Source organism: Rhinopithecus roxellana, chromosome 3, assembly GCF_007565055.1.
Source record: "Rhinopithecus roxellana isolate Shanxi Qingling chromosome 3, ASM756505v1, whole genome shotgun sequence".
NCBI classification, from domain to species: domain Eukaryota; kingdom Metazoa; phylum Chordata; class Mammalia; order Primates; family Cercopithecidae; genus Rhinopithecus; species Rhinopithecus roxellana.
Window position 1 is genome coordinate 96,695,389 of NC_044551.1, and position 18,788 is coordinate 96,714,176.

The 18,788-nt window shown below is 49.1% G+C and overlaps 1 protein-coding gene across 2 annotated transcripts in view; it reads right to left on the reverse strand.

The window, feature by feature from the left end:
- ANKH (ANKH inorganic pyrophosphate transport regulator) overlaps positions 1–18,788 on the reverse strand; it is a 163,832-nt gene that overhangs the window by 7,073 nt on the left and 137,971 nt on the right. For both annotated transcript variants that reach the window (XM_010374091.2, XM_010374092.2), the window contains 3 exons: positions 4,985–5,114; positions 1,726–1,849; positions 1,038–1,137 (listed from right to left, as the gene is read on the reverse strand). In XM_010374091.2, coding sequence (XP_010372393.1) covers positions 1,038–1,137; positions 1,726–1,849; positions 4,985–5,114 — 354 coding nt within the window. The remainder of the gene's footprint in view (positions 1–1,037; positions 1,138–1,725; positions 1,850–4,984; positions 5,115–18,788) is intronic.

Here is an 18,788-nt window from a genome sequence, read left to right on the forward strand (position 1 = left end):
AGGTTCACAGCCCCAGCCCCACTTCAGCCACTCCTGGGTCACTGCAGAACTTGCCATTATCGACACATTGGGCACCACCAACAGCCAAGGCAAAGACACTGTCCTCTGTCTGCTAACCCCGCTGGTCCCCCATCCACGGATCCCACCAGCCCTTCACTGTGGCCACCTTCTCGATGTCCTCCCTCCCCTGTCTCCTCAGCTTACATGACATGCTCAGTAATGACCATTTCCCTACCCTGCTTTTCTTCCATCATATTTGCCAGGCAAAGCCCCACCTGTGCTGAGGTTCAGATCTCTACCATCTCAGCCCACACCACTCAGCTGCCATGGCTGGGGAAACCCAACAGCAGGGGACAGCCAGTGTCCTGAGATGCGCGTCACGCACCGTGAGCAGGCCCTCTGAGTGGCCTGGCCGTCACCCTGCTGCCCCGGCCTGTTCACTCTGCCATTCTCCTGACCAACTGCTTCCCCACCCATGTGTCCTCGTTCTTCCACCCTCCAACACCTCCCTTTTCTCAGACGACGATCTGGCTTCCTACTTCACTGAGAAAAACAAAAGCGATCAGAAAGGCCCTTGCGCAAGCTCTCGGACTGCATCTCTGCTCCGCCCGTGACCGGAGAGGCCGCCTGAGTCCTGGCTTGGGCTGCCTGGTCCTCGTGTGCACAGACACATTCGTATCACTGTCCCCTCTCCCATTGGCAGCATCGCCTGTCAGTGGGTCATTTCCCCGAAGCAAGCCATAGGCTGAACTTTGCCCCGTCTTCGCTGGCTTTCTGAAATCCATGTCCACACCTCTCTCTCCTTTGGAGCAAAACTCTTCAAAGGGACTGCCTCTACTTGCTGCCTTCAGCTTTTCCCCTTTTCCCTTACCCCACTCCCATTAGGCTTCTAGCCACCCCAAGCCACGAGACTGGGCAAGGTCACCAAGGGTCCCCCACTGATGAGTGCCACCATCAACTCTGGTCAGCGGCTGCTCAGGTTCTCATGCACCCAGGAGGATGCACCCGGGAGGAGGCTCCCGGCGCAGCTGTCTCACCTGCTTCCGGTAGACATAGCACGCGGCGATGGCGACCATGGTGGATTCTCCCACAAAGCCCGCCAGGAGGGAGCCCACACCCAGGGTTGCACCGTGCACCCTGCAGATGAGAACACAAAGGCGATTTGTCTGTTAAGGCCAAGTCAAGGCACAACCATCCATGCCAAAACCCAGGAAAGTAAGTGTAGCCTCGAGACGGCTGAGACCAGCGGTGTTCTCCATCTGTTGGCTTCGTAAGGGCCGCAGCTAATAACCTAATGTGTGAGGGGAACCGGGAACTCGGGGTTGGGCTGCCTCCCTCCCGCAGCACATGGATCCTACAGCACACAGGACCCCACAGCCCTTCCTACCCTCCCAGGACACTGGGAGCTCCTGAGCGCGGGGACCATATCCTTATTCTCTTCTGGTTTTCACGTCCAGCATACGCTCGAGCCCGTGCAGGGCCAGCCACACCCCGACAGGAGCTCAGTGGCTATTACTCGTGTCTGGGCCTGACCCCAAAAGCCCTTTTCTAGAATGGATCCCAAGAGCCTCCACCTGGTGCCTGGGCAGACACACAAAACATCATTCTGAATTTCCGATTCTAGACAGGCCTGGGGATTTCCCGTGGAAATGTAGATCTTAAACCTCTGGACACAGTATTGAAGGGGCAGAAGGACCCACAGCCCCAAACTCCCTGACGACATACCCCAGGTAGGGCAGGACCACGAGGCTGGTGATGAGGACAATGATCCGCAGCACAGAGCTCGGGGCCAGGACGAAGGTTTTCTTCAGCGTCATCAGCCACCCAGTGAGATGCGCCCTCACTGTGACTGTGGGGAGGAGCAAAGGACTCGTCAGGCGTGCCCACGTCCCCTCCCCATCCTGCTGCCTCTGGACCAGGGCAGCACGTCCGAGAGCCAGAGGCTGCCTGGGACCCTGGTCTTGCTGCTGAGCCTCTAGCCACCCCGTCTTCCTGCCAGGGCTCCCCATCCCTGCTCCTGAGCCTACGCCCGCCTCGGCTCCCCGCCTCCTCACAGCCCTTTGGGTCTAAATGGCTGGGGACCGGCCGGCTCCTTGCTCCACTGGGATAGCATCTTCCAGGCAGCCTAGCTGCTCCTGTCCAGTCCTGTCCCCACACTTGCCCAGCCTCGCCCTCGATCATCCACCTCTAGAAGAGAACACTCAGAGAAAGGTGGCAATACGACGGCACTCTGGTGTGATGCTGGGTGAGCAGAAAAGCTGGCACCAGAAGTCATCTTCCCTGCCTGCGGTCAGAGGTATGGAGACCAGAGCAGTGGCGTAGGAGGAGGAAGCTGCACGTCCCCACTTCCCTTTGTTCCTTCCCTGAGCTGGTCCTGACCACTTCCACCGAGGTCACTTCCCTTTCTCCCTCTCCTGATGCTGTGGCCCTCGTTGGTGCGCTGCCATTGCACCACAGGCTGCGTGGCCTCCCCGTGCCTGCCTCCTCACTGGACCTCTGAGCTGCAGGAGGGCCGTGGGTGGACAGTGGGCAACTGTGGAGAGCATGGGGCTCGCCCTTGTCAGTAGGAAGGCCCTGAGCATCTAGATTCCATCTGAAACTGGAAAGGCTTGAGGAAGCGCAGGGCAGGGCCTGCTCCTTGAAGAGAGGGGCCTGTCACCTCCCTGTGGACAGCACCAGACAAAGGCTCTTGGAGGAGACAGTGCTCATTCCTGGGATACAGATTCCTTTCCAGGATATGCTGGTTTGGAAGGAAACCTCTGCCGTCTGCTTGGTCTAACAGTATGTCCTGCCTTCCTCTGGGTGGAAACCTTATATTAATACTAACAAGGCGAATTTTCTTCTCTTAGGCAGGCAGACCCACTGAGATTTTTGACCAAAGGAGAGAGTCGGTCCCAGGCATATGCTAAACTCGTTAGCCCAAATCCAACAGATTGCCAAGAGTGGCAGGGCCTGGCAGCCGTCTGGAAGCCCTTCATCTTAACAGACAAGAAAGTGGAGTCAAATGGAGATTAAAGGTGAATCGCATACCCAGCTATAGCCTGCTCCCAGCTGGGGCGCTCCAGGCCCCTCCTCTGGTCACTACCATAGGAAATTAGCTGCATGTGTCTCAATCTGCGAGTGCAGCTCCTTCTGGATGGTGACACCTTCCAGAGCTTGGTTCACCCTGTGTCTACCCAACAAGTCCAGATGCCATCCCGGTGCTGTGATCTTCCAGCCACTTCTCCATTTCTGCCACAGCCCAGAAAGTGATGCTGCAAGGCCTTAGAACAAGGGCTGCTCCATCAGCTCTGGCCTACCTGGGCTCCATGGCTCCTTTCTTTTTCTCTTTTTTTTCTTGTTTTTTTGAGACAGAGTTTCACTCTTACTGCATAGGCTGGAGTGCAGTGGCATAATCTCGGCTCACTGCAACCTCCGCCTCCTGGGTTCAAGCGATTCTCCTGCTTCGGCCTCCTCAGTAGCTGGGATTACAGGCATGTGCCACCATGCCCGGCTAATTTTTTGTATTTAGCGGAGATGGGGTTTCACCATGTTGGTCAGGCTGGTCTCTACCTCCTGACCTCAGATGATCCACCTGCCTCGGATTCCCAAAGTGCTGGAATTACAGGTGTGAGCCACTGTGCCCGGCCCATGGCTCCTTTCTTAACATGTGGCTTTGTAGATTCTGGCTTCCCAGTTTAATGACATAAGTGGATCTTTAGGGGAAACTGATATTTGACTAGGTGACACACCTGGTACAGAATTTAAAAGGTACAAAAGGGAATAGAGTACAAAGGTCTTCTTCCCAGTGGTGACTTCCCAGGCCCTTGTCCTGCTTCCCACAGGCAACCACTGTTAGCAGCTTGGTGAGTTACTTATAGAAAAAGAATGTAGCTATGCAAGCACTTAGCACATCCATATGACAATACAGACATACATGTGCTACATATTTGCTATGGAAATGGTTGCATACTAATCAACCATTCTGCAACCTGCTCTTCTCATTTAATCTAGAACGACCTCATTCTTGTCTGGCATACCTCACACCACTATATCGGCTTGGTGTAATAACTTTCCAACTGGCTTTTGTCTCAGCCATGAGCAGTTTCCTTTCTGACCATCCATCATCTGGCCTCAGGCTGCCCTGGAATCTTCCTTTCTCCAGCAGTCCTTCTCTGTCTTTGTATATCCCCAGGCTTTAGCAATATGCTCACTCTATTTTTCTTTTTTCATTTCACTTTTTAAATTAACATATTGTAAAACTGGCTTTTTGGTGCACGGTTCTGAGAATTTTAATACATGAACACATTTGTGTAACCACCACCACAATCAAGACAGAGGGCAGTTTTATTTTCTCCAAAACTCCACATGCTATCCTTTCGGGTCTACTTTCTTTTTACTGTTTTTGCAATCACTGCACTTTTAAAAACAAGTTATACGGCCAGGTGCAGTGGCTCATGCCTGTAATCCCAGCACTTTGGGACGCCAAAGAGGAGCACTTGAGGCCAGGAGTTCGAGACCAGCCTGGACAACGTGGTGAAACCCCATGTCTACTAAAAATACAAATATTAGCTGGGTGTGGTGGTGGGCGCCTGTAGTCCCAGCTACTTGGGAGGCTGAACAGGAGAAGTGCTTGAACCCGGGAGGCAGAGGTCGCAGTGAGCCGAGACTGCGCTACTACATTCCAGTCTGCATTCCAGACAGAGACTCTGTCTCAAAAAAAAAATATATATAAATATCTATAAATATATCTATAAATATATATAAACATATAAACATAAATATAATCACATATAAATATATAAATAAAAATATATAAAAACAAGTTATACCTATTGATTCATTTCTTGAACTTTCACCTTACTGGCTAATGTTTGTGCATCTTTCTAAGTCACAATGACATTTTACATTTGTGTTGGTGACATGATTGCAAACATTTCCAAAGAAAGATTTAATTAGGCGTGAGGATGAACAGGAACGTTTCTCTCATTCTGTTTTTCTTTACCTGGAACTGGGAAGAAGGAGAAGATCCGCAAAGGAACAACACAGAGCTCCGCGAAGGCGAAGTCCACTCCAATGATGTCGATCAAGATCTTCTCGGACACGTTGGGCGTCCAGAACATCACGAAGCAGAGCTGGGGGGAAAGACATCGAACAGGGCTGTGAGGAGAAGGTGGAAGCGAGTGAAATGAGCAGGTCAGGTGTGGCACAGTCCTTGGAGAGTTACGAAAGGGGGACAACGGGCCCGACTGGGTGGTGGGCATGCTGGTCCCAGATCTGCCACCTGCCTGCTTGGCTGTCTCCTGACCACAGAGGCCCTGGTCCATGAGCCAGGGCTGTACCCAGGGGACTCCCATGGCAGAGCAGATGTGGCTCCTCCAAGAGTGGGTCATTTATTTCTGAATGGGTGAGCAGGCCCGTTCAGAACCAACATGCTTTGGGGCAAGGCTTAAGGAGACTGCCACACAGCTTGGCCAGTTCCGCATGGACATGTTTATTCATATAATTTTTACAGCTTTAACAAATAAAAAAAAAGACCCGAAAGTTCTTGGATATGTACAGAACCACACAGAATCAGCACACATCATGAAAAGGGAAATGCTAGTGTTTAGAGTAGGGATCAGCCTATGAACCTTTTAAAGTCTGGTTACAAGAATAAGAGATGAGACAGCAACAGAATTGGCACACTGGAAAGCAGATGGGAGGTGGTAAACTGATGTAACAGATGCAGGAAAAGGGAATCCTGAACCCAATGGGGAAAGTGGAGCTCTCTCCCCACCTCCCTTCCCCGCAGATCAGAAAGTGAGGCACAGGTCCTTCCGGAGACGGGGTGAAGGCGGGGTCCAGAGCAGGATGGCTGGAAGTCAAGTTAGTAAGCAATCCATCCACAGCTCCCCTTGCACAGCTGGTGACTACATCTCCCCGAATTTGATAGGAAACAGGAGTTTAGTCTCCGGATGAGGTAAAACAGAGGGGTACCTGGCATGGCCCAGGGCAGACCTACTACAGGTTGAGTAACCCTTATCTGAAATGATTGGGACCAAAAGTGTTCTGGATTCTGAAGTTTTCAGATTTTAGAATATTTGCATTATATTTACAGGTTACGCATCCCTAATCCCCAAATACAAAGTCCAGAATGCTCCAATAAACATTTACGTTGAGAGTCATGTCAGCACTCAAAAGTTTCAGATTTTGGATTTTCCATTTTTGGATTAGGCATACTTAATCTGTAGTACATGGAAAACGGGGATTAAGAGAAGGATGACATTTGCGTGTTTGGGCTTCCTTCCTCTTCTATGCCCCCAGAACATGGGAAACTAGTTGAGGCCTTCCCAGGTAGGAGACCGGAAATGGTCTCTGAGGAATCTGACCAGCCCAAGAGAAAAGACGTCAAGTTCCTGAAAATTAGAGTCTCCCAATGAAGCAGCCATCAGTGAGGCCCTCACAGGTGAGAAACCTCATCCTGGTGTTCACAGCTTCCAATCAACTCCTAGTCTCTGGATAAGGTAAAATGGGTGGGGTGGGGAGTACCTGGCATGGTTGAGGGCAGAGTTACTACAGCTAGTAACCAGAGCCCCACTTATCAAAATGAGCAGGCAACCAGGGAAAAGCAGGCTTTGACAAAGGCCTCCAATGTGAGATCAAAACTATGGAAAAACCTGCAACTTAAGAGGAAAAAAAGACAATACAGAGAAAGAGAGAGGGAAAAAAAAGAAAACTTTTCTCCACTGACATCCCCAGAGAGATGGGAGAAGACACTGCACCTACGAAATAAGAACAGAAGGAGAATGTTATAAAAAAGACATTCACGCTGGACGCTGTGGCTCATGGCTGTAATCCGGCAGTTTGGGAGGCCGAGGCGGGTGGATTACCTGAGGTCAGGAGTTCAGGACCAGCCTGGCCAACATGGAGAAACCCCGTTTCTACTAAAAATACAAAATTAACTGGGCATGGTGGCGCATGTCTGTAATCCCAGCTACTTGGGAGGCTGAGGCAGGAGAATCGCTTGAACCCAGGAAGCGGAGGTTGTGGTGAGCTGAGATGGTGCCACTGCACTCCAGCCTGGGCAACAAAAGTGAAACTCCATCTCCCCCACCCCCGGGAAAAACAAAGACATTCACAGAACAAAAAAGATAAAAGCAGAAAGTAAAATTCATGAGTCAACGGTGAGATAAGTTTAGGGAAGCCTACCACAGAGACAGAGCAGAAGGGCGAAGGCGTGCAAATGAAGCACAGGAGAGGAGTTAAAGAAACAAAGTCCAACACCCAAATAACAGGATTTCCAGAAAGAGGCGACAGCGAACGTCTGAGACGGAAAGATACCAGTTTCAGAACTGAAAGGGCCCATCGTGGGAGGTGCTGCAGTGCGTGGGAAAAGCCCCATCAGGGCATGTCACCAAACACTACTGGGGACACAGCTTCCTATGGGCTTCCGGCCTCAGGCTTCTCAGTAGCACTGAAAGCTAGAAGACAAGGAGCAGTAAGTTTCGAAGGAAGATGATTTCTACCCTAGAACTCTAGGCCAAACTATCACTCAAGTGCGTTTAAAAGAAAAATATTTTCGATATTCAAGGCCTCAAAAGTTTTACCTCCCAGCACACTTCTTCAAGAAGCTATTGGTGAGGGTTGCTCTGCCAAGGCAAGCGAGTCATGGAGTGGAAAAGAGCAAGGCATGGGTGAAGCACAAGACAAAAGCCAGGGAAATCTCCGGGGCGGAGGGGAAGGCTGCGGTAGGCCCACAGGTCAGTTGATCTTTACTGGAGCAGGAAGAAAAAGGCTACGAGAGATGCTAACTACCTAGTGTGCTTGAACACTTGAAAAGAGATTTACACCACGAAGGGAAAATGTGGGAATAACTTAGTGAGAAGTACCCAGAAGGCTAAGAAAAATGATAATTGAGACAATTATTAAGTCCAGGAAAAACCAATGCTCTTTGAGAAAGGAAGGGCGTCAGGGCTGAGTGTCAGAGTTTATCATAGTCACAATCCATCAAGAGTTGGGGGTGCCTCTGGGAGCAGGAAAGGGACAGGGTGGAAGTGAGCAGCGCTGAAGAGGTGGGCTGGGGACATGCTACTGCGAGTTACAATCCTTACAGAGCTGACTTGGAAAACTTGGTGCTAATTTTAAAAACCTGAATTTTAAAATCCAACAACATCACTTTGGAAGATTCTGTTAAAAACTTGCCAGTTTCATCAAATATTTATCTCCTTTACTTAAAATGCAAGTGATTCTTCTCTAAAATAAAACTGAATACATTCTAAAATGAATTACAACAGTGTAAGAACAGAACACTGAAATTTCAGAATATAACATTCTTTCAGGCTCTGAGTACATTAAGTTTCATGGAATTAGCCACACTTTATTTACTATATCATGTTGAAATATTAAAAAAATACGCTGGAGATCTATTATAAATATATTTCACTTTATAAGTGCAATAGAGCCATTCCCCTATGTATTTTCTGCATCTGGCAAAGTATATTCCACTGTTTTCAAAAATGGCAGAGGTACTATCTCATTTAATCCTACTGCTTGATGACAGTACTCATACCCCATCTTTGACATGAAGGAAAAAATACTTCCTTAGATCTAGCAACTTGGAGCTCAGGGACTTTATTGCCTAAATGCCCTGGATAAGTGGCCCTGTCATCTTTTCCTGTACGGCTGAGACATCACACACAGTCATAGCCCTGGTATGGTGGCAACTTCACATTACAATTCTAAACAACACTGAGCATGGAGTTGGAGCACTATTTCCCTGTCCATGTCCTACCCCTACAAATACATGGATCATCCCCGCTTCCAGCTTTGCTTTATATTGGGCCCCCAATATATCCCATAGCAGTAAAACTGTAAAGAATTGAGCTAAGGGTTGACTGCCTTACAGGCTGGGCTGGCTCTGTGCCTTAGAAGCTACAGAAAGTGAGCCATTCTGTGTGTATCTAAGGGTTAGAGAGACCTAGGCCACATACTGCTAAAAACCTGAAGCTTCCAGGGGAACCATGAGCATGCTTTATTTATTTGGCAGCCAGCAATGATCTGAATGTGAGATAATGCCTCACACAAATGTTGCAATTCTCTAGGCTTTGCAAAATCCTTGTAAAGTGGCTCTTCAGTTATAAGAACCAAGGAAAAAGGAGGGTGTAACTGCAAGTCAGAGAGAAAGACGGCAGAAATGGGCCACTGTGGCCCTGCTCTGGGATCCCCAGTCAGGTCATGTTCACCCAGAGGCGTTTTCCCATCTTGTAGAAGATCGGTTAACCTTTGCAGCAGGGGGGGTCTAGTTTGAGGACACAACGATAGTGAGTGTGCCCACATCACCTGACACATTGACATCAGTATCAGCCAAGCTGTGTAGGTGACCACAGTTCTGGTACCTTGAACACAACCATGGAGTTAGGTAAGGTTTGATGGATTTCCAGTAGGAGCTTCCTGAGATGACGGCTCAATATTCCATTTCTAAAATTCCACAGTATGATCCAACTTGGCACCACTCAGTCACTCTGTTCTTTATCTGGCTCTGTCTCTGCTGAGCACACCCTACACGCCCCTTATCAAGGCCATGTGCCAACAGAGGTGCATCTTCAGTTTCAACCACACACACCTACAGCCCAGACTGGGTCTTCATGGGGTATCGGAACTGGAAGCGGTTAGTCTGATCCGGGGTTTGAACAATCACAGATAACTAAAGGAAAGGAATGCCACATTTATCAATGTCTCCTTTTTCTTCCTCCCTGAAGCTCTTGCTATGCTTCCAGTAGGAAAATGCCACTTCACTTTTCAGCAAGCTTTTCAATGAGTGGTTATTTCTTGCATATATAACTTAGGTACACATATAACTTACAAAGGAATACATTTAACTTAGAAGTGGATATGGTGGGCCAGGTGCATTGGCTTACACCTGTAATCCCAGCACTTTGGGAGGCCAAGGCGGGCGGATCACAAGGTCAGGAGATCGAGACCATCCTGGCAAACACGGTGAAACCCCATCTCTACAAAAAATACAAAACATTAGCCGGGCATGGTGGCAGATGCCTGTAGTCCCAGCTACTCGGGAGGCTGAGGCGGGAGAATGGCGTGAGCCTGGGAGGCGGAGCTTGCAGTGAGCCGAGATCGCGCCACTGCACCCCAGCCTGCGCGACAGAGCAAGACTCCGTCTCAAAAAAAAAAAAAAAAAAAAAGTGGATATGGTGTTTATTAAAAGCTGTAATACCTATCTTCAGGTGAGCTTTCCCGAAGCAAACTACTGAGCCCTAGCGTAATAATCAGATTACATTTAACCAGTCCATTTGAAAAAACAGGAAACTTTACAAGTTCCCTTGACAAAGAGTATTTCAGGAACAGTGTCATTTTAATGAGTTCACCCAGAGTAGTCTCAACGTAGAACATGCCTCCCAGTTGACTATGACGTGCTGTGTTCCTCAAATATTTGCAGAGCCTAATGACGTGGACTTTTCCAAACCAGAACACAACCCTAATAATCTCCCATCAATGAACAAGAGTCGTTCCTCTGAGCAGCTGCAGAGGTGGGTTTTCTGCTGTCGAGTTTACTGTCAACATTCCCTCATCAGGACGCAGCCTTCAAAATAGAATAGTCCACCCAGTGCCCAGATCTCGGTTTTTCTATTTATTCTTCAATAAAAGGAACTAGGACTCCTTGGAGAAATGACTCATTCTAGGAGCAAGGCAGAGAAAATGCAAGATGATTCGCTCGGAGCATCTGTGGTGTGAGAAGGAAGGGCGTGCCCCAAAATAAAACGGGAACACGGCAAAGGGACACAGAAGCCAGGCAGAAGGAGCTTCCGAATGGCCAAAGCAAAAACACTTTGGGCAACAAAATAAGTACCGTAGTATTGAATTATATCCCCAAGCAGCAAATAAATATCCATGGGTCCACAGGGATAGAAATTAAAAAATGGCAGAGAAGGGACAAATGTCCTGCACAGAACCCTAAATAATTCATTGGCTGCTCCCCTCTACGGTGGGCGGGAGCAGACCTTCCCGCTCCTTCGGAGGAACTTCCTTCTGAAGAGCGCAATGGGGAGACGGGAAATGCGTCCTGGCAGCAGAGGAACGCGGCAGACATGAACCCAGCCATGCAATCAAGGTCAACATCCACAGCGGTAAGTCGGGTTGACAGTCTGTGCCCTCGATAAGATGTGAGGACAGTGGCACTTTGTCTCTGTGGTCTTCCTTCCCAAATCCCTAAGCCCAGTCTTAACCATGAGACCAACCCCAGACAAACGCACACTGAGGGGTCCTCTACCAAATACCCGACCAGAACTCCTCAAAACTGTTGAGGCCTTAAAAACAAGGGAAGTCTAAGAAACTGTCAGAGACCAGAGGAGGCTATGGAGGCATGATGACTAGACATAATGTGGTGTCTTGGATGAGATCCTGGAACAGAAAGAGCTCATGAGAAAACAAACCAGTGAAATCCTAATAAATCATGGAGTTTGGTTCACAGTCGCGCACCAGGGCTGGCTCCTTGGCTGTGACATGCGTGCTGCAGTGAAGTAATGTGAGTGAGGGTGAGGGGTCTATGGCAACTCTGCGCCATCTCCACAAGGTTTCTATAAATCAGAAGTTATTCTTAAAAAAAAAAAAAGGTTAATTAAAAAAAGAAGGGCTGGGCATGGTGGCTGATGCCTATAATGCCAGCACTTTGGGACGTCAAGGTGGGAGGATTGCTTGAGGCCAGGAGTTCGAGACCAGTCGGGGCAACACAAGACCCCATCTCTACAAAAAAAATTTAGCCCTGTGTGGTGGTGCATGCCTTTAATCCCAGATACTTGGGAGGCTAAGGCAGGAGGGTTGCTTGAGCCCAGGAAGTTGCAGGCTGCAGTGAGCCAAGATCGCGCCACTGTACTCCAGCCTGAGTGACAAGATTCTGTCTCCAAAAATTAAAGGAGAAAAAAGGAAGAAGGAAGAAGAAGGAGGAGGAGAAGGAGGAGGAGAAGGAGGAGGAGAAGGAGGAGGAGAAGGAGGAGGAGAAGGAGGAAGAGAAGGAGGGAGAAAAAGAAGGAAGAAGAAGGAAGAAGAAGAAAGAGGAGGAAGAGGAGGAGGAGGAAAAAAATGGAATGACATGGAATTCCATCAGGACACACTCTCAGATTCCCAATTTAGAAGGAAAAACAATGTCATTTTACCAGGGTGAATTGCCGAAAGCAGGCAACGTGTGAAAGTAGCCAGTGACTCCCATTTCTGGGGATCGGCGCTTAAGGGGTGCATACCTGTAGCAACTGCCAGAAGGAATGGGCTCTTGGGATTGACTGACCTGTCCTTAGAAGGGTGAAAAGCCACATGTTTCTGAGACAGCATGTGAGGGGATGAGGGAGAGAGGGACGCTTCCACGTCCGCATCTTGCTCAGTGAGAGAAAGTAGGGAACCTCATAGGAGGGTTAATGATTATTGCCATCACAGGCAGTGGGGACACGGGGAGGACTTTTTACTTAAGGTCAGGCTAGAAAAATTCTAGTTGGCTAACGCAGGGGTAGCAAACCACAACTTACATTTACAATAGATGAAAGTAAATGACATCTATTACTGAGAGAAACAGAGCTTGGTTTTCTAGCTAAGGAGCTTGGAAGAGCATATTACAAAGTGTTTATGTAGAATTTGATACCTTCCATCTGGCTTGTTGATAATCATAATAATTATTATAAATCTATCTTGAATATTTAGAGTTGATGCAATCATCAACTGTTACAGCATATTCATGGTAAAAAAAAAATCAACATTTTTCACATGGAGTTTTATAATCAGCTTTTTGAAGAATATGAAAATTAAATCATCCCTGCTATCATCTAGGTTTAATGAAATTGCCAAATGCACACACTGCAGGAAAGCAAACTGTCTTTCAGGTATCTAAGATGACTTACTAATTCCTAGTAATGCCGCGTTGGTGGAAAGAGATGACATACCTCAAACAGCAGGGGGCGCCATGCACCAAGACCGCAGAGGGTTGTCCAACTCCTATTCCTTTTCTCTGCAGCTTTAATCCTTTCCTGGTTTTTCTCACAGGATCTGAAGACTATTGAGAAAGTTCCACACTCCAGCTTCTGTTTAGCCTTTCCTTCTCCTTGACTATTAATAGTCAACTTGGAATTTGTTTGGGGCTGGGGGAAGGGGACGTGGGGAGTGACTGTTTAATGGGTGTAGAGTTTCAGTTTTGCAACCCAGTTATGGACAGATGGTGATGACAAGCAGCAATGTGAATGGACTTCACTGGCCCTTTAAAAATGGTGAGGTTGGTAAATTGTATGTGTATTTTTCTACAATTAAAAAAAAATTAAAAACATTTGGAACCTGCTTATAACAGCACACTCTGTTCATTTGCTCGTTGTTTAAATGACACGTGTGCATCTGCCCTGGTGTCTTCTTATGAGGGCTTAGGTGGAGTTTTAGGGACTAGCCTTTATTGTCTTCATCTCACCTAAATTCCCCCAAAATAAACCAATCAACCCCTCAAATCTGCTATACGTGCTGACATAAAGAGCAAATGCTGGATTCCTGAAGCTTCCAGACAGAAGTGCGGAGGGAAGGCAGAGGGAAGGAACTCATTCTCACCAGTCACTCACTATGTGCCAACAGCGCTCCACATGTGATTCCATTTCATCTTCATACACTCCCCAGATAGATGCCTTATTGGTTGAGGAGGACACAGGGCCTACAGGGACTGCGTGACTTGCCCCAGGTCACTGGCTGGTAAAGAGGCAGGGGCAAGAGTTCAATCCAGGCCTTGGGGCCACAGAAGCCCTGCTTTCTCCCTGTTTCCGAGATGCCCTAGGCTGTTGAAGCATTCAGGCCCAAGGGTACTGTGAGGGGCATCAGATGGGAAAGTGGTGAATTCCATTAATTCACCTTTGGTTCTTTTTTCATCCCCATGCACAAGAGAGTCATTTTCTTCCAGCGGAGCCGGGAACAATGGGGCGGCAGTCTCCACCTCATGTTGTGGGGGTTGGGTGGCCCAGCATTAACAAAGCCTCAAACAGGCCGTCTTTGTTCCAGACAAAGGGTCAGCATGGTACCACCGCTGGAATATGGCCTGTAGGATCCGCCCAAGAGGGTTGAGTGACAGCTCTGGCTGGAGGGAAGGTTGCCACAGGAAGGTGAGACAGGGTCATTCTCATGAACGGAATTTCTAACTTGGAACACAGGGCCAGCCGGACAAAGTCCTGTTGGATGGCGAGTTTTACTACAGGCTCAGATTCTGTTGCCTTCTAGCACATGACAGGGGGACTCAGAACTAACACCCTTTACTGAGATGCAGCTGCAAATAATGGTGTGCAACCAAGAAGATGGAATCCTTGGGGTGCTAGCCCAAGCAGTGGCAAGACAGGAGCAGGACAAGCTCACCAGGGCACAGAAGGCCTCTCCATTACACATGGACAGTAGGTAAAAATGGGAGTGGAGGAGCCCATCTTGACCTGCAAGGTGCAAAATTGGCCCCGAAATGATGAAAAAAAAAGTCTTTTTTTTTTGAGGTAGTCTCGCTCTGTCAGCCAGGCTGGAGTGCAGTGGCACGATCTTGGCTCACTGCAACCTCTGCCTTCCGGGCTCAAGCAATTCTCCTACCTCAGCCTCCTGAGTAGCTGGGATTACCATGCCACCATGCCCGGCTAATTTTGTATTTTTAGTAGAGATGGGGTTTCTCCATGTTGGTCAGGCTGGTCTCGAACTCCCGACCTCAGGTGATTCACCCGCCTAATGGCCTCCCAAACTGCTGGGATTACAGGTGTGTGCCACTGCGCCTGACCAAAAAAAAAAGGTATTCTAATTGAGGAAACTGAGGATGCGAGAGGCAGTGCCATACCCAAACCTCTGACTTCTAGGAGGCGGTTCCTTTCCCTGTGCCTCCACCTCTATCTGCCAGCTGCACCTTCCAAGAAGAGGTGTCCAGAGCCTGGGTTCCACTGGGATGGGGGACACGGTGAATACTGAACCCGTCTGTGACCTGCCACCTTGCAGTGGTGGGGCAGGCTCTGGTGGGGAGAAAAGGGGCGGAGCCAGAATTCTGGTTTCTAGCTTTGGGAATGGCACTTCCCAGCAAGCACAGAGAGGTGTTAGCTCAGTGTGTCCAAGAGAAAGACCCGGACAGAGTGGATTCTTTAGGCTGCTTCCTTTTCTGATGCCGCCGCTCTTTGTTTTCTTTCCCTCCCGAGTTGCTTTCTCTGCGGCCTGAAGTTCTGAAGCTTTAGGACGAAGATGTTTTAAACACTAAACACCTTTATCCTCAGTTCCACGGGGGCGCCTGCTCTGGGATGGCACCTACTTCCCTCCGACAGGCGGTGGAGCCCAACAGAAGCAGCCCGCTGTGCTGTGATCCATGCTGGGATTCTACAGAAACAGCACGCAAGGAGAGGATCTGACCATGCTGGGTTCTACAGAAACAGCAGCAAGGAGGGGAACTGACCAGGCCACTAAGCCCCTCTCCTCTCTGGCAGCCTCCAACCTAATCCCTTCTCCCTGACAAAGTTTCTCCCTGGAAGCTAGAGCAGGGGGGCTCACAGCCTTGCCGGCGGGGACAATCCTGGGCTGCTGACAAAGAGAGTGGCCATGGCTTTTTCGCATTCACAGGAATCAGGGAATTTTTTTTTTTTTTTTTAAAGAAATTAAGGAAAACAGATTTCAAAACTTATGGAAAAGAGACAAATATGATTGAATAGCACCAAAGATTCTAAAAGAGGTTGACAAACTCTCAGAAGACAAATTCTCTCCCAACAACCAGAAAACAGGCCCCGAGGAGGAAAACAGAAGGCATCTGAAGGCCTCGTGGTCCCCAGGTGTGGAAGAGGGTACTGGGGACAGCAAAACATGCATCCATGCCTGCAGCTACCCTCTTGCAGGTCTTCCTCACCCAGGTCCTGGGACGCCTCATGCAGAGTCTACCTTCAAGGGCTTGCAGCCTTGAGGATGGCGCCGACGTGTATGTAGATGTGCCCAGTGTACTTGCCAGCAAGAAGCAGGTGCCAGGAGTGCAGGAGAAGGGGTGCCTGTCTGTGCCAGGGAAAGGTTGATAAGGAAGCACCTGCCTGCCAAGAAGCCCGACGGGGCACTCAATGCCAAGGCAGCAGCCACCGAGGCAAAACACAGAGCAAGGGGACACCGCTGCATGGGGAGCTGGAGAGGTGGCCCAACACGGGTGAGAAAAGCGGGCAGCCTGGTGCACACAGGTGTCATGTCTATGGCAGGGTCTATGGTGGTACCACACGATGTATCCATAAGAACGTAAGAACCCCCATAAGAACAAGGTCAGGAGGTGAAAGCCCGAGTGCTCAGATCAAGAAAAACAGCTGTAAAAAAATGTGCCACGAGAAAGAAGGGAAAAGGGAAAGAGCTGCCAGGGGCTGGGCGTACCTTCCAAACCCCCGCTCTCTGTCTGCCTTCTCCAACAAGGACAGTCACCTCTAAACTCGCCAGGGAGCGCAAACCTAGCCAAGTGGGATCTGAAGACTGACAGTGACAAGAGGGAGCAAAGCATTCTGTTGATAACGGTAAAAGCGTGCAAGGTTCCCAGCATGAACGCATCTGTGGTGGAAAGAAAGCTTAGAGAATCAGGGAGAGGCCGGGAGCCTCGAGGCTGGAAATCCTAAGGATGGATTCTAGAAGGGCCTAGTCCTGGACTGGAGCTTATGGGTCTCATGTTTATCCTGAGAACAGTGCCAGGCAGCTAATTTAAAAAGCGGATATAGCCTTAGGCTGCGTTAGTGAAGGTGATGGGCTGACGTGTCCTGCTCCACTGCCTAGGCGTTCGATGACTTCGGCGATGCATACGGCCACACCTGTGTGGGACAGGGCAATGTGGGGAGAGACGAGACACACAGGAGGCCCAGGGAGCTGTGAGTGTCATGCGAACAAGGGTCGTGAGGGGTCCCTAGGAAGCATCATGTGTGCCCCACAGGACCCAGGTTTCTGCGGACACACAGGTGTTCTTTCTCATCTGAGGACTTCCAAATGTGAACACGCTTCCTAGGCCCAGGTGCAACTTAAAATTGGTCCTTACTGGCATTTTCTACTATGTGGTTGTGTCTGTGGTTCTATCAGATGTCTAGTCAGAGGACTCAACCTATTCATTCCCCTTTATGTGCTCACTACAGCTTGATGGAGAACTGGCATCTCTGTGTTAGCAAGAAGATGGGGCTCGGGTAGCGCCATCTGTGCCTGGGGTTGGGAGGCTGTAAACAGCAGGGGGTGATGGCTCAACCAAGGAGCTTCCGCAGGGAGAAGAGTGGTGCATACAGGGGTCATGACTGTGGCAGGGTCTGTCTATTGAAAGTGTGTGTAAATCTAACAATCAAGAGACTGGCTTTTAAAAAAACAATCCCTCCCAACAAAACCCACAAAAATGTGAAGACTATAAACTTTATATTTATCTATAAGATATAGATATAATTCATAAAATTATTCCTTGGCATAAAATATACCCCTAGTCACTTAGGTACATGTGCAGCCCTCTTTCCCTGTGTTAGGGACCACCGAGTGCCCCGGTGGTGGAGCTGGTGGCCGAGGACAGCTGGCATTCTTTGCTTATAGCACATGCTAGGTATCTCACTAAGCTTTTACTCCTTTTAAAATCTTAAAAGGTGAGCAATTCTTATTATCTCTGTGTGGCATCTGGGGAAACTGAAACTTGCAGTTTTGAGCGACTTTCCTGAAGCCACTCAGCTAGTGAGTGGTGGAGCTTGGATTTGAACCCAAGCCCTGTGGCTCCAGGGCTCACGCCTATAAGCACCAAGCTATGTGGCCAATTCCAGCTTGATCTAAATCCCTCTGCCTCCATCCCTCTTCCCTCTTTAAGTCAACAGACACAGACAGGGCAGTCAGCTGTCATGAGAGCCACAGGCGTGACAGGCAGCCCCCCATCTGAACTCATCTCCAGTTTCAAAGGTGGGAACTTGAAAGAGATCAGTGGTGTCAGCTCCAGTGCGTGCACCCTGGCCCTCTGGAAACTTCTTTTTTGGTAATCATCTGTTCATTCTTCAAGCCACATCAGTTAAGAGCCATCTCCAGGGAGGACTACAGGCCATTGAAAACTGTCTGGTGCCTGATTCATAGTGAGCAGGTTTCAAGGCACTGTTGTTTGCCATATGTGCTTTCTCGGCAGCGCTTTGTGGTTCTTTTAGCCTTGCACTGGGCTCAGAAGATACAAAAAGACCCTAGAATAATTTCATGGCACCATTCAAACCCGTTTACCTTACTGTGCCTGAGCAAGTGGGACATCTGACCCAGAGATAGGGATACAGTAGCGAGCCTTTAAGAGAAAATGAAGACCCTTTTGAGAAAAGACCACAGACTAGCTAAAAGCACCTAACGCGTGCTGCCCAGAGATGCAGGAGACACCCAGGCCTGGGAGAGGGAAGCCAGTGAAGTCTCTCCTGTGATCAGAGTGTTTTTTTGATTGTTTTCTTTTGTTCCTGTGTCAAATGATAGGTTACTTCATTAAACTTACACAACGGCCACTTAGCATGCTAATCAGCTGTTTTAGATCCTCACTGTGCTCATTTCACACACTGCTTCATGTAATTACCTCTATTTGGTAATTTTTGAGGTATTTTGAGATCATTTACATGGGGTTTGCTGGGCTCCCTGCCTGCTGCACCCAAGGGAATAGCAGGCCATCGGGTGTTTCAGGCCGTGGAGAAGGTGCTCGTGTGCGGAGCCCGGGGTGCCTCAGCGCCTCCGAGCTGGTGCTGGGCTTGGAAAGCCGAGAGGCCAGGGGCACCGCATCCTTGCTTTCTCCACGTTGATGGTGCGTGCATGTCGGGAGGGTCTGGACTAAGCACCCGGTCAAACTGATGTCGGGTTTC